This window comes from Caretta caretta, chromosome 6, assembly GCF_965140235.1.
Source record: "Caretta caretta isolate rCarCar2 chromosome 6, rCarCar1.hap1, whole genome shotgun sequence".
Classification (NCBI taxonomy): domain Eukaryota; kingdom Metazoa; phylum Chordata; order Testudines; family Cheloniidae; genus Caretta; species Caretta caretta.
The window spans coordinates 105,060,063-105,076,225 of record NC_134211.1 but is presented as its reverse complement, the minus strand read 5'-3'; the positions used below and the strand labels follow the sequence as shown (position 1 = coordinate 105,076,225).

Genomic DNA, 16,163 nt, shown 5'->3' with positions numbered 1-16,163 from the left:
GAGAGTTGCAGGCGCTAATGGCTGAACCTCCTTACATTCAGTTCTCTAAGGACAAGTTAACGCTGCAACCACACCCAAAGGTTTTATCCAAGGTGGTCTCTCAGTTTTTTCTGAATCAGGCAGTGTATTTACCTGTGCTTTTCCCTAAGCTGCGCTCTTCCTCAGAAGAACAGCACCTCCGTGCTCTGGATGTCATGTGATGTCTAGCCTTTTATCTAGACTGTCCTAAGCCATTTTGTGATTCACCTGACCTGTTCGTACCATATGCGGACTGCATGAAGGAGCAAGTGGTCTCTGCCCAGACCATCTCTAGATTGATAACATCCTATATCAAAACTAAGTATGAGTTAGCTTCCGCTACACCTCCACCGTGGCTATGGGCTCACTCCGCGAGAACGCAAGTGACAGCAATAGTGTTCCTCGGTGATGTTTCCATACAGGACATTTGCATGGCAGCCATGTGGTCTTCCATATGTACGTTTAAGAACCACTATGCTACTACTGTATCTTCCAGAGTGGATGTAGGCCTCCGAAGAGTGGTTCTACAGTCCCTATTTCTTAGACTCGGAGCCCCACCTCCAGGTTGGGGTACTGCTTGTGAGTCACCTAAGTGGAAAGCACATCTGCATCTACTCGAAGAAGAAATTATTACTTACTGTAACTGTGTTTCTTTGAGTTGTGATTCAGGTATGTATCCCGTGGCCCACCCTCCATCCCCTTTGCATTGGAGTCTCCTTCTGTGGGTTTTCGGTTGGAAGGAACTGAGGGGCATTGGGGCAGCGCTGCCTCATATAGCCAGAGGAAGCGCAAGCACCACCCCTCTATGGGTACTGCTAGGAAAAGTCTCTGGCTCCAGTGTGCTGGGAATGCACACACCTAAGTGGAATACACATCTGCATCACATCTCGAAGAACCACAGTTACAGTTTCTTCATCAGTTTTTGGGTACCCACATAGGTCCTCAGCACCTCTGAAGACCAATCACAAGATATCTCTCAAGTTGGGCACCCAAAAATTGAAGTATACGAGTGAACGCTTCTGAAAAGTTGTGAGCGTATATGTGTAAAGTGTTGGAGCTATGGATAAACAAAACAAATGATTTTTCTCCTTCTCTGTTAAAGGGTATGTATAGTTACTAATTTAAAGTTAAATGCAGCTCTTGCAGAAGGAATCATATCCTATATTTATATGCAAGTAGTAAAATGTTAGTATTAAGTTAAAGTAGTATTTCCATTCAACTGTCATTGTAAACCTGGCCAAAAATGAGAGAATAAGATTTTTTTTTAATTAAGTATTATTCTCCCTTTGACTATATTGTATTCTCTTCTGTGTATGTAAACAATTTTAGATCACCTACTTTCCTTGGTGCAACTTGCAGAAATATACAGGCTGTGTAATTCTCAGCAGGGTTTCTGGTAAAATTCCATGAATGCTTTTGCCAGCCTACAAATGCTTAGAAATCGCAAAGTTTACTTGAAATTCTGAAAATTTTACTCAGTCTCTCATCAAGAGGAGCTTGTTACCATAAATCTTTACTCCTGACTTTTTTTTAATGATTTATTTGTTAGCTTTAGCTACCTATAGAACTATTTATAACTTTACATATTGGGAGCATTTTACAAATATGGCTATTCTTGTGAAAATCCAGTTTGTTCTTTGAGTGCTTGTTCACGCTGATTCCAATCAGGTGTGCGCACGCCGCGTGCACAGTTGTCAGAAAGTTTTCTCTTAGCTCCCGTCAGGTCGGCTGTGAAACCCCCTGGAGTGACACCTTCATGGCGCTCAATATATGACCCTGCCGACCTGACCCCCCCTTCAGTTCCTTCTTATCGTCCATGATGGCCACTGGAACAGTGCTCACTTGCTCAGCAAGTGCTCCCTTAGCGTTCTTCTATCAGTTATAGTTAGTGTTACAGTAATTTAGTATGGATAGTTAGTTTAGATAGTAGGTTGAGAGCAGGGGTCTCTCCCCAATCCCTAACCTCTCTCTGGCTCTGGGGCATGCCATGAGCCCAAACATTTAAGCCCTGCAGTGCTTGTAAAAAGCCTGTTCCCATCAGTGACCCCCATGACTCTTGTCTAAAGTGTCTGGGGGGAAGCGCACCAAACGGAAAGGTGCAAAATCTGCAGGGGTTTTTGGCAAGAACCAAAAAGGAGCGTGATTTCCCACTAAAGCAACTGTGAATGGAATCCACTCTCCGCCCACAGCCGGCTGCGGACCACCAAGACCCGGCACTGGGCACATCCGTACGGAGTGCTCTGGCATCCATACGCAACACAGTGCTGAGGAAGGACTCTACCACAAGAGACCCTCGGCACTGGCGCTCCCCGGCTCCATACCCAAAGATAGCGGCCAAGCACCGCTTGACTTCCCCTGTGCCGCACAAGAGCAAGGGTACAAGCCTCATCAGCTGCATTCCTGGCCCAGATCCCGATACAAGAGATCTGCAGGGCAACAGCTTGGTCATCGGTGCATATGTTTACCTCTCACTATGCTATCACCCAACACGCCAGAGATGATGCAGCATTCAGCAGGGTGGTGCTCCAATCAGTGATTCCTTAACTCTGACCCCACCTCCAGGGTAGAGCTTGGGAGTCACCTGATTGGAATGGACGTGAACAAGCACTTGAAGAAATAAAAACGGTTACTCATCTTCTCATTCTTCGAGATGTATTGTTCATGTCCATTCCAATACCCACCCTCCTTCCCCTCTGTTGGAGTAGCTTGCAAGAAGGACCTGAAGGAGGGTCGGGTTGGGTCGGCAGGGTCATATATTGAGTGCCATGAAGCGCCACTCCAGGGGGCTCCACAGCCGACCCAATGTGAGCTGCTAAGGGAAAACTTTCCGATGACCACGTTCACAGCGCGCGCACACCTGATTGGAATCAATGTGAACAGCATATCTTGAAGAACAACAGTTACGAGAAGGTGAGTAACCGCTTTTTATACACCACAGTGCGTTTAACTGTAACAGTATGGATTTGTGTCATTAGACTAAAAAAAAAAAGAAAATAAAACACTTATTTAACAGGCTGTTTGAAATTACTGTGAAAGACTATGAATTATTTGTTTACTGTATGTAAATTTTTATTATCTCAGTTAAAAAGTCTCCTGGTGCTGATGTAACCTGTAGTTTGCCCAAGCATGTCAGCAGCTTCAAGGACCCAAGCCCAGTCATTTCTTTCTCAGTACACAAGCAAACAAGCCAAAATGATAGTGTTGATTCTGTGGATATGGTTAATGGAGAGGACCATCATTTTTCACATGAAGAGATCACATCGTTCAGCGATCAACCAGTCTTTTTCAGGTAAATTTTGGTTGCAGGATTTCCAGAGGGGTACACGTATTCCACCATTTTAACTGCTTTTTATAAAATATGGCATTACAATAATTTCTGTGCAGCCTCAATGGGCATGATCTTTTTCCTCCAGAGCTTAAATATAATACTATGATGTATCATTGAAAAATAAACATTTCTTGAATTTCCTGTTAGCTTTTTCAAACTCTCACATGCATATGAAGAAAATGAAATTCAATAAAAGCTCTGATACATCACCGTAGATGAGCAAGGTGTGTTACCAAGAAATAGAATGACTGGTCCCTGCACTCAAGAGCTGAGTCTAAATTAAAATTAACACAATCAAGGATGACGGTGAATTAAGGGAGGGTCTGGATGTTATGGGAGAGAAGAGGGTTGCAGTAGTAAAATATCATGAGATGAGCTTTAAAGTAGTTTTGCCCTAAAAAGTGACTGAAGAAATTGCACCTTCTTATTCAACAGTTCTGCCTTATGTATTCAGTTATAACTACTTATAACGATTAACTTTTCACTTTTGTTAGCACAGCAGAACCAAGCTGTGGGAGAGTGAGCTAGATTCTGTCCCAGCACATGCATCACCAACAGAATGGTTAACTACATTCCGATTGCTGGGCCAAATTCTGCTCTCATTTTCATGTGTGCAAAGCCACTAAAAACAGTAGAGTTGCACCAGTGTAACTAAGGGCAGAATTGGCCCTTGGAAAGGATTGTGCTGATACAGTATTGAGAAGGAATACATCTTGACTTTCTGATCTCACGATTAATTTGCTGGGCTGATAGTTAGAAAAAGATTATACAAACTTTTACAATAAGCAGATTTGATCTTGAAGTCATTGAAACGGTGAACATGGAACCCCACATTGTTTTTTATGCTCCCTTTTTGGAGTAGAACAACAGTCTAAGGTGCGCTATACTGATATATGCCTTACAAAAAAACTGAAGAGAATCGTATTATAATGTGACATGCGCTTATTTGTGATTCATACTTTGGTTTTCCTTTTGAATGGCTTCATTTATTTCCTGTTTCAGTTTCTCTCACTGTAATAAATTGTTTCCTTTGTATATTTCAGAGAATTTCGATTTATATCAGAAGTTCCAATACGTCTTGATTACCATGGCAAACATGTCTCAATGGATCAGGTTTGTTTACAACACAGAGACTATCTGATAAAACTGATGTTTTGTGTTTTCTTTCCATGAACAAAACTATCCTTTGAGCTACCTTCCCATCTGCAGTGTAGTCTTGAAAATTCTCAAGTATTACTTATTTAAACTTTCAGTGGAACTAAATAACATGGAACTGTTACGTGAGAACAATGGGGTAGATCCTTGGGTCTGGTTCACCATTATTCAGCACAGGAAGTTGTAGGATTGGGGACAAAGGAGACTGGCGTTAAGCCACTTTTGTGTACCTTCTTCCCTGAATCCTGGGGTTGGTTGGGTGTTGAATGCCAGCCACTCTCACCCAGCAGGAGTGGCCCTCAAGGGACCATGCCAACATCTGAGGGTGCATGTAGTGCACTAGAGCTCCAGCTAAGCCATTGGGTGCACCCCTTGACACACCGCCATACTGCTGGAGAGGCCTGTGCCATCCAAAGATTTCCCTTACACCATTTTGCTAAGTTTGTATTGCGGCTTCTTTATCCAAAGCACCTTGTGTCAGTTTTAATCTGGCATAGTTCAAAATGCTGTAATAAAATAAATTTATGGGTTATGGGGGTAGGTTTTATTTCCATGTATGCAATTTAAAATATATTCAATAAAATTTGCATTTGATCCAAGGTTCTCAAGTATTTATTTCCCAACTTCAGATTGCGTATTGCAGATAGACTTTTAGATTAATCAAGTATTTAATTTTCAGGGTACATTAGCTGGGATTTTGATTGGTCTTGCACAATTAAACTGCTCAGAGTTAAAGTTGAAGAGACTTTGCTATCGACATGGGTGAGTTTACAAAATTTTAATATGATTTTTTTTCTGGAAATTGGATGTGGACGTTGCAAGTAATGGGGTATACCAAGCAAAAAGCAACATCTCATATTAAGCATATTTAAAATTCCGAGCACATTGCAATGATTTTTATAAGGAGAAACTTCATTTTTAATGCACTTGAACTGTTTGTTTATAGACATTTGTGCTGTGAATGGGGTGAAAACTAGGGCAGAGAATTGTCTAATATGGCTCCAATTCAGGAAAGCATCTCTGTTCAAAACAACTCTTAACCGTGTACTGAACTTGACCATAAAATCTTAAAATTAAACATATACTTAAGTTCTTTCCTGATTCAGAGCCTATGGGAATAGCATGAAGCTGTACTGCTGCTTTATCAATTTTCCCCATAAGTTTTCTTCCACTAACATACTCCAGAATGCAATTGTAGATTGTTTTTTTTTTTTACGGAGGAGAGCAGAAAGATCAAATACCTCAGTTCGCCAGGGCTAAGTGAGTATGGCATTTGAGCCTTCACTTTTCCTCTTATTTTAGTGTTTAAATGTCTTTTCTTGTTCTCATTCACTGGAAAACACATCCCTCAAGCCATGGAATCATAGCATTGGAAGGGACCTTGAGAGGTCATCTAGTCCATTCCCCTGCCCTTATGGCAGGACTAAGTATTATCTAGACCATTTCTGACAAGTGTTTATCTAACCTGCTCTTAAAAATCTCCAGTGATGGAGATTCCACAACCTCCTAGGCAATTTATTCCAGTGCTTAACCACCCTGAAAGTTAGGAAGTTTTTCCTCATGTCCAACCTAAACCTCCCTTGCTACAATTTAAGCACATTGCTTCTTGTTCTATCCTCGGAGGTTAAGAAAAACAATTTTTCTCCCACCTACTTGTAACAACCTTTTACATACTTGAAAACTGTTATCATGTCCCCTCTAGGACTTCTCTTTTCCAGACTAAACAAACCCGATTTTTTCAGTTTTCCCTCATAGGTCATGTTTTCTTGACCTTTAATCATTTTTGTCACTCTTCTCTGGACTCTCTCCAATTTGTCCACATCTTTCCTGAAATGTGGCGCCCAGAACTGGACACAATATTCCAGTTGAGGCCTAATCAGCACAGAGTAGAGCGGAAGAATTACTTCTCTTGTCTTGTTTACAACACTCCTGCTAATACATCCCAGAACGATGTTCGCTTTTTTTGCAATAGCGTTATACTGTTGACTCCTATTTAGCTTGTGTCCACTATGACCCCCCAGATCCCTTTCCACAGTACTCCTTCCTAGGCAGTCATTTCCCATTTTGTATGTGTACATCTGATTGTTCCTTCCTAAATGGAGTACTTTGCATTTGTCCTTATTGAATTTCATCCTATTTACTTCAGACCATTTCTCCAGTTTGTTCAGATCATTTTGAATTTTAAACCTATACTCCAAAGAACTTGCAATCCCTCCCAGCTTGGTATCACCCGCAAACTTTATAAGAGTACTCTCTATGCCATTATCTAAACCATTGATAAAGATATTGAACAGAACCGGACCCAGAACTGATCCCTGTGGGACCCCACTCGTTGTCCTTCCAGCATGACTGTGAACCACTGATAACTACTGTCTGGGAACGGTTTTCTAACCAGTTTTGCATCCACCTTATAGTACCTCCATCTAGGTTGCATTTCCCTCGTTTTTTTAATGAGGTCATGCAAGACAGTACCAAAGCTTTAATTATCATTGCTTTCCATAAGTACTAATAACTCTGTCTGTTACAGTTTGTTAGGTGTGGATAAGCTATTCTCTTATGCTATCGCTGAATGGCTTAATGACATAAAGAAAAACCAGCTACCAGGAATCCTAGGAGGAGTAGGGCCTATGCATTCATTAGTGCAATTAGGTGAGTTCAGTTCTGTTACTGTTCTAATACATATCACCCTGGTAAAATAGTCTGCATGTAGCATTTAGCAGCTTTCCAAGGTATAAAGGTTTATATAACAAGTTATGTGTTTTGCATTCTGGCTGTAATTTCAGTTCAAGGTCTGAAGGACTTAGTATGGTTACCAATAGAACAGTACCGAAAGGATGGTCGTATTGTAAGAGGCTTTCAAAGAGGAGCAGCTTCCTTTGGTACTTCCACTGCAATGGCAGCTTTAGAGCTAACAAACAGAATGGTTCAAACCATACAGGTACATTTTACATTATGTCTGAGGTTAGACAAGAGAACAAGTTTTTTAGTAATAATTATTACAGTAGTCCCCAAAGGCCCCACTGTGGATCAGGGCCTCACAGTGATGGGTGCTGTACAAAAATGGAAAACAGATGGTCTCTACCCAGAGGGCTTATTTGTTTTCACTTGAAACACTTGCAATATGGAAACATTGACAGCAAATAAATCAGGGTAGATAAAGATCACGCTTTAAAAAATTAAAAATAAATTTTTAATTTCTATTATGATTTGTAATGTATATGCTAGTTTTTTTTACCATCCTCCTCCCATTTTATCATCTTTAATTGTGAAAGTGGATATTTTGTCCTTGTTAGTAGAATTACATATTTTAGATTTCACAGAGGAATTTTTTTCCACTAAGAAGTTTTATTTTTAAAATGCTCATCCGTGCTGAGAGAGACAAGCCCAGGGGCTCATTCCTTCTGTGAGATCAGCACAAAATTGTAAGCAAACAGCCTGTGCTGTGTTTGCAACCAACACTCCCTTCTGATCTGTTGCACATCCAAGAGTCAGAAAAGCTAAAATGCTTGGACAAAGCTGTACTCCTCCATTAGGATTTGTAGTTTTGAAATCAGTCGGACTTGTGCTCTTGAATCACTCACATGCTTTTGAAAATCCCAGTTTAGGCACCTAAATATGGGTTTAGAAGCCTAGCTTTAGGCTCCTACTTCTGAAAATTTTGACCTGTGTATATAAAAAGTTCACACTAACTTTATTAATGTTTTCAAACTTGGAATAACTTTCTGCTGTTAACATTGAAGTAATTTTGTTTTTAAATGAAAATAGTTCTATGCACTAAGAGAAAAGAGTTTATTAAAATTACAATTTTAGCCCCTGAAGCTGCAAATACTTCCTGTGCACATTTTTAACTTTATGCATATGAGATTTCCCATTGAAGTCAATGGCATTATTCATATGATTAAAGGTACATACCTGCTTGTGTGTTTTAGGAACAGAGCCTTAATTTTCAATTTTCAGCTACTGCCATTTTGTAAAATTCAAATAAAATATAAACCTTATCAGTAGCGACAATTAAAAAGCAGCATTTATAATTTAGTTTATTATAACATAATTTAAAATTGCAGTGTCATAAATTTTCAAGATAGTTTTACAAAGCCCGAACCTGATTTAAATCAGTGATTTTTTTTAAGTTATTTAAATTATCATTTAAGTCAGTGATTAAAATCACCTTGATTTAAAATCATTCCACTGTGAAGCAAAATTAAAAAGGAGTTTTAATGTTATGGTATCGCTGTACATTGAGACAGAGGGAAGGAGGAGAAATTATGTTAGTTCTGATGACTCATGTGGTGGTTCAGTGTGTAAAAGTGATGAGACTGTTTTACTAATATGTAATGTAGAGTGTAATATAAACCCTCTGAGGCCATATTTGTCTGCCCTTTTTAAACTCATATTTAATACATAGCCTGTATTGTGGTAACAACTGATAGAGGGAGGAATGCATGTAAAATGCATATTCATATCTTTAAAAAAAAAACAAGAACGTACGTGATGGATTATCATTGTAATTTTGTAAATCGGGTTGGTTAGGTATGTGATCAAATGCTATATTAAGAATGTATTAATTTATTTTTCATTTGAACTGATCCCTAGGCAGCTGCAGAAACTGCTTATGACATGGTCTCCCCAGGTCCTAGTTGTATGGAGACAAAAAAGGTCAAACGGTTCTCTCGGCATCGCTTAGCTCATCAGCCAGTAGACCTACGGGAAGGTGTGGCCAAAGCATACAGTGTGGTAAAAGAGGTATGCACAAATGCTGTTATTTTTGACCAAAGTGCAATTAAACCTTGTTAAAGCAAAATATGAAATATGTAAGATGGTATTAAAAAGTTCTTATTTTGAAATTTCAGCTGGAGGGAAATATCAGATCATTTGAAACGTACAATCTAATTCAGTAGACCAAACTCTATAAAAGCGTCACATGTAGGGAAAATCTGAGAAGCAGAATTAGGCCAAGGCACCTTCCAAACAAGATGAATTATAACCTGAGTCAATAGAAAATCTGTGTTCTACAAATTTGCATTCATGGAATCATAGAAATGTGGGCTGAAAGAGACCTCAACAGGTCATCTACTCTTTTATCCTGAGCTGAGGCAGGATTATGTATACCTAGACCATCCCTGACAGGTGTTTGTCTAACCTGTTCTTAGAAATCTCCAATGATGAGGATTCCACAGCCTCAGTACGTAACTTGTTCCCATGTTTAACTATCCTTATAGTTAGAAAGCTTTTCCCAATATCCAACCTAATCTCCCTGGATATTGTTTTGCTGATTTGTCCTAGTGAATATCAACAACCTTAGAAGGACGTAGCAGTTATTCTTATCTTTTGGCATCTAACACTATCTAAAATTAAATTTCAGGCATTTATGATTTAAGCAGCAGCCTGTGCATGAAATGAGTGAAATTTGTCTTTCTCTACCATAGCAGTATGTTAAAAAGTTGAATTATTATCTGTGTTGTAGTTAGTTGTATTGTGGTTCAGTTATTTGTTTCATCTCTTGTGTGTTAGTAAAAATGTCCATCTTTTTTTTTTTATTCTGGTCATTATTTGGGGTGACATTTGTGTGATAACAATTGTTGGAGGACAGGTGAGTCTAACTGAGGTGAGGAAGTTTCAGTGAATTCCATCATTTTGGAATAGCCCAAACCTGCTTCCTCCACAGCCCAAGAAGTTCCCCCAAGCAATTATATTAAATCAGTCTTCCTATGTTTATCAGATTTTAATAAGAAAAATATCAAAACAATCACATTAAACTTGTCTAGTTACCGTAAAGTGTTGATGTAATACACACACACAGTTTTCTGCTGAGCAAGGGCTTGTCTACACAATGGGTAATGCACTCCATGGGGTTTTGAGTTCTAAAGCACACTAATGTGTTGCATGTTACTTGCCCCTTGTAGACTCTGCTGGCGCACTTTAACATAGTGCTGTTGGAAACAATTCTACATTAAAGTGCACTAGGGAACCATTAGTGCACAACAGCAGAGTCTACACAGACCAATTTGTGTGCAGCATGTTAGTGTGCTTTAGAAATCACACTCCCATAGAATGCATTACCCCACCATGCTGACAAGCCCTAACTGAAGTTGTCCATAAAATTAGAAAAGGATGGATTTTCTTCTTAGGTAACTGGTTTTTTGTTTTTTTTCTCAATTTCCCAAGGGAATTACAGACACTGCCCAGACCATATATGAAACTGCTGCTCGAGAGCATGAGAACAGAGGGGTAACGGGAGCAGTAGGAGGAGTCCTCCGCCAAATTCCACCAGCTGTGGTGAAACCTCTCATTGTCGCAACAGAGGCAACCTCAAATGTTTTAGGTGGAATGAGAAACCAAATCCGTCCGGATGTGCGTCAAGAAGAGTCACAGAAATGGCGCCTTGGGGAGGATTGATAGTTTAAATATGACTCAGCAAGAGAATAACGATGCTGGAAATACATAACATTATGTCCCAGTGGCAGCTTTAGATGGAACTCATTTCATTTCATTGTGTTCATCTCAGGAACGAGGAGGTTTTTCAAACAATTTAATATCAAAACATCCAACCAAAAAGTTCAGAAGTGAAAAGCAAATTGGTACTTGCTTGTGGACATGCTGCGTGTTACCATACATTTGGTAGCTAGTGTCAAACATAGTGGAGCATTTGCTGCCAAGTCAGAAACATGCTTGCTGTATTTCAGTTACCATATTTTTCTTGGTTCATTTGATTTGCCATTAGAATCAGCAGCCCCTTTGTGACACTGTGTGTATTTTAAAAGTTTTCTTGAGCATGCTCAAAGAACTGTCTTCGATAAAGGGTTCCATAGATGCTCTTCAGTAACTAAATAGTAAGAATTTTGTTTTGGACATCAGACATGGAAACCATATGAAAAGAAGTCAGACAGAATGTTATAATTTTATGGGTCATGAGCATTGTTTTTAGTGTGGCACTTACAACAAGGACAGTCTCTTGGTAACTGTTCAGCAATTACACTGTGTCCATATGCTTGTGAACAATAATTGTCCCTCCTAAATATCAAATTCCTTCTTCTGTGGGTTTTTGAAGAACCTGAATGTTGCAGACATGTTCTGTTGTGTTGCACTTTAAAGGATATGGCCTGTATATTGTGCTTTTTTTATAGTGTGAATAAACAGTAATGTGCATTATCCTTTATGATTTAGAAACTTATGCCAATTTTTGAAAGGGACAACGTTTGATGAAAATTTTAAGGGAAGAAAAACAAAATGCAATGTGTCTTGCTTTGTTTAAACTGCCTATTAAATGAAAAATACTAGTTTCTTTGTCTTCTGATCTACTGTTGCCTATCATGAAATAACTATATTTTAAAAATAAAGCAGTTACAGAACTGATGTAGGTAAGGGGTAAGCAGAGTACAAAAATACAATTTCATAATTTAGTTTAAAATTCTATGCAGAATATATTTTAATAATCTTCCCTTTATTTAAAGGTTATATTGTTACAAACTTGTTTTTGCCATTCTCACAACATGGTATATTTCAAACTCCTATTATACAATTTTGATTAACTGAATGTCATGAGCAGCAATTCAGCTTCTGCTTTATTATTATTATTTTATTTTAAAACAAAATGTTACTTACAAACAAGGTCTTGGTTTTAAAAATGGCACATTTTACTGCTGGGTTTGTTAGATATACTAGAATCCACTTAATTGGGGTACCCCTGTCACTGGCTGGTTGTATCAATTAGGCATCTTGTCACAGCTGAGAGGAGATGCCATTTATCTTCCACCCCCCAAAAAAGCTGAAGATTTAATGACATGAACTATTGTCTGTTGGGGTTTGTTTTGGGGGTTGGGTTTATTTTTTTCCTTGTCTAATTATTTGGTAATTTCTATATTAAAAGATCAGAGGGGAGCATTTCACACATGGGTAAATGCATCATAATCACTTGACACCACTTGAATGAATCCTTGTAAGTGGAATTATGTTATAAGTAGTATACTGTAGCTGCAGTCATTACCATTTGCTACTATTAGGCTAGTATACCAATATATCAGCCATGCTGGTAAAGATCCTTCCAAGTTAATTGGCATATACTATAATAGACAACGTAGATCTGTCTATTTATCATATATATAAACTATTTTTAACAGTTGAATTTAAAGAAATGGCTGTTTATTTTTACTTCATTTACAGATTCCCCACAATCAAAGTGTACAGGGAGATGCCCTTAGAATACATTATTTCTACATAGATCCACACTGTCAAGATATAATATTATATTTTTATAAGCTCTCTTTTTTATTAAGTCTCTTAATAGTTCAAATTTTCAAACGTCACTTTTCACTATTTGTGCTGTTTACTGCTTGCAACTTATTTAACCTGCTCAATAAAACTGATCTGTTTATGGCTAGCTTCTTGGTTCTCATAGGCTAGAAGAATTTTGTTTAGGTTGCAAAAGTTGAACAGAAAGGTTTACATTTAAATTAAAAAATAAATAAATTCAACCTTTAAACTAGGTCAGTGTCTTAAAATGTGTTGCAGATGTGCATACCCTATGTTCTTAATCAAAAAATTATATAGGGTATAGAAAAAGGGATTCACCAAATGTGCTGTTTGTTACTATAAGTGTGTGTGGGGGGCACTTTACAAAATACACAGGATAAGGTTTAACTAAAACTTTGATTATGGTGGGTGATACATCTGTGTATATGTAATTTGCACACAAACTTGCAAATCTAGTGCTGTATATCTCCATTAGCATGATGAGGTTTGTGATAAGGTTATTGTACTTGAGCTCTTCACTGTAACAAACTCTGTTATAGTTATTAACATTTTTCATAACTCCAAATGAGTTTAATCAGATCTGAACACACTGTATAATGTGTAGATGTGTAAATAACATACACAATTCTATTTTGCTTTCTTCCCTGTACACATTCACAAAGGTGTAAATACTGACCGATGCTACTTTTAATACTGCTTAGTTTGATGCTATCCAGGGAGACAGGCTCAAAGCTATCATTCTGATTTTCTTAAGCATCTTGGCTCTTAACAGTATAGTGGCAAGTGCCCTGGAAGTACCTGGTGTAGAGATCACTTCCATCATTCTTAAAAATTTCTTCGTAAACATCTCTTCTGTGACTAAGAGGAGCCTATAACTGGCTCCATTTAGAAGCAGCTTCCATTTCCTTTCAGGTATTAGTTGGCGGCTGTTAAACTGCAGAGCAGAACACAATTTTAATAATACAGTATACCCAGTACTTACATGCACATAGATTAGGGACATGTAGTCATGTCGCCAATGGCTACATACTTGGTGGATGTGAGTGTTTAATTTTTTTCATCACTAAAAATCAGTTACAGTGGGGATTTTTTTTGTTTGTTTTTTTTGCATCTATTATTTGCTATTGTACAGTTTATCAATGTTTAATGTCATTAGTGAGATGGGTTTTTTTGATAAAGCAAAATGCTATTTAATAGCAGGATGACATCAACAAGCTAAATTCCTTTTTTACTGGAGTTGATCCCGACACCTGAAAATGTGATACCTAAACTTTAAGTACATTCAAATGTTTTTTGGGTATTTTGTTTTTGTTTTGTTTGTTGTAAAATAACAGTGAAATCCAGCAGTTAATTTAGATTAAATATATATTCCTAACCATCCCAGCTCTCACAGCAATACAAGCTTTTTCAACAGATGTATATATTAAATCATTTTGCACCCATCTTTTCATCTAGTCCCATCCATTTCCAGCCTTCTCAATGTATGCTTCTCTCAACTATTTTAACTTGCTATGAATCTGGTTTACAAATTTTAAAAAAAAGCTATTAATTTACTACATAAATATTAATCATGTATTTACACTGGATTTCCTTAAAAACAAACAAACACCCTAATGTAGCTTAGACAGAAAAGGAACTGTGTGTATATGTATGTGTATATTTTTTACATGTTTGCTGGTAAAGTAGTTTTGTGGCATTGTTTGTATATAATTTGTTAGTGTAAAGACAGTAGAATCTTATGAAGTTAAAAACCACTCGTGAAAGGAATTAAAATATTTAATCTTCCTTTATTTTGCTTAAAGTACTTGTGCCCTCCATATATATATTTGAGAACTATTTTTAGATCATAACTTATCTGCACCAATCTTGATGTATATTTTAGTATATTAAAATGGTAAAAGCCTCATACAAATAGGCTGTTCTGTTCAATATACTTAATGGAAAAAGCTGTGGATTGGTATCAATACTTAATAAACATCTTACTCTGCCTCAAGTCAGTTTTCTAATCCTAATGTGTAAATTTAATATAGAAAATGACCTCTCTTTTAAAAAAAGCAGAAGTAACTATGAGCCTTTCACCTGACTTAAGTTGGTATTGTTTTTTTAATCTAATGTTGTATATCTATGTTAAATGAGTATTAAGGTTGCAAAGTCAAGCCCTCAAAAATTAGAAAATACCAGAATTAAGGTTGCCTGTGCCTCTTAATTCAGCCCTCTTCTACATATGCATTATGAACCAGCTTTACTTTACCTTATGCTGTTTTTCCCATAGAACCCCTGCCTCATTTGGTGAATGGGAAGTTACTCAATACTACTTTTATCCTCCACATTCAATGTCTGGCCCCAGGTCTTTGTTATTGCACACCATTCAAACCCTGTACTGAATGAATACAAAATTATTAATTTCCTGATGGCTGTGTTAATAGTGCTCTCACCATAACATCTAAGTGCTTCACAAACATTAATGAATTAATCTCCACACCACTGTGAGAATAGGTGGTATTATCCTCAGTGTCTAGCTAGAGAACCAAGGCACAGAGTATTTTGCATTTTTATAGCACTTCATATGTTCAAAGCACAGCTCACTTGCAGTCATGAGTGCTCACCACTTCTGCAAATCTGGCCGCAGGTGTCTCATGCAGTTGGTAGCCATCTTTGAAAAGCTTAGTTCAAGTGACTTGCCCAGCTTCACACAGGAACTCTTTGTGCAGAATCTAATTCTGCAAGTTGGCATTCAGCTTTCTTATCCAGGAGACAGTTTTTCTCTTCCTGCAATCTCCTCTCTCATTCACTACACACCTTCCAACTAGTGCAACAAATGAGGTAGGGGTCCTACAGACAACAGCCTTCACTACATACCCTGATTCATCCCCAGAACAGATGCATTCAGCAAGGGTCCTATGGAAAAATAGTATGAGATCATGTCATTAAAGACTATCACAGTGCAAATACACAAAGGGGCTGAATTAAGGTTGCATAGGCAATTAAACAGATGTTAGACTTCTTTTGTAATGTGGGCAAAACATATTTTCCCCCTAAGCTCACTCTCAGACATAGCTGAGCTGTTTTGCTGAAACTTTTTTTTAAAAAAATCACCCTGTGGCAGACACCCAGCATGACAAATTTCAGCTCAAATAGTTTGGTAAAGGTAGAGGTGACTGAAGACAGGGTGTTGCACTTGGAAAGTGGTAAGTAACTTTAATTGTATGCTTTGCTATTAGCTCTTTGTATAGCACAGAGAGAATAGTGGTATTATCTTGTTTGTAAATGCTATGGAGTGAACTGTGTTTGTCAGGGAGAGAGCCCCAGATGTCAGGCTTTCCAAAGACCTGATCCTTGTGGAACTTGGAGGAAGACAGGATGTTAAGCCCCTTTTAGCATCTGAGTGTAACAGGCAAACTCTAGGGCTGTC

General features: G+C 38.0%; 1 protein-coding gene across 4 annotated transcripts in view; it reads left to right on the top strand.

Moving 5' to 3' along the window:
• The window catches only part of ATG2B (autophagy related 2B), an 81,241-nt gene extending 66,497 nt beyond the window's left edge, over positions 1–14,744 (top strand). For 2 of the 4 annotated variants that reach the window (XM_048852484.2, XM_048852483.2), the window contains exons 36-42: positions 3,100–3,307; positions 4,390–4,459; positions 5,181–5,263; positions 7,029–7,150; positions 7,285–7,439; positions 9,095–9,244; positions 10,667–14,744. In XM_048852484.2, coding sequence (XP_048708441.1) covers positions 3,100–3,307; positions 4,390–4,459; positions 5,181–5,263; positions 7,029–7,150; positions 7,285–7,439; positions 9,095–9,244; positions 10,667–10,897 — 1,019 coding nt within the window. In that variant the 3' untranslated portion in view covers positions 10,898–14,744. Of the gene's footprint in view, positions 1–3,099; positions 3,308–4,389; positions 4,460–5,180; positions 5,264–5,729; positions 5,762–7,028; positions 7,151–7,284; positions 7,440–9,094; positions 9,245–10,666 lie in introns of those variants that run through there. The other 2 variants (XM_048852485.2, XM_048852487.2) reach the window with 2 other exon arrangements.
• Positions 14,745–16,163: the final 1,419 nt, after the last annotated feature.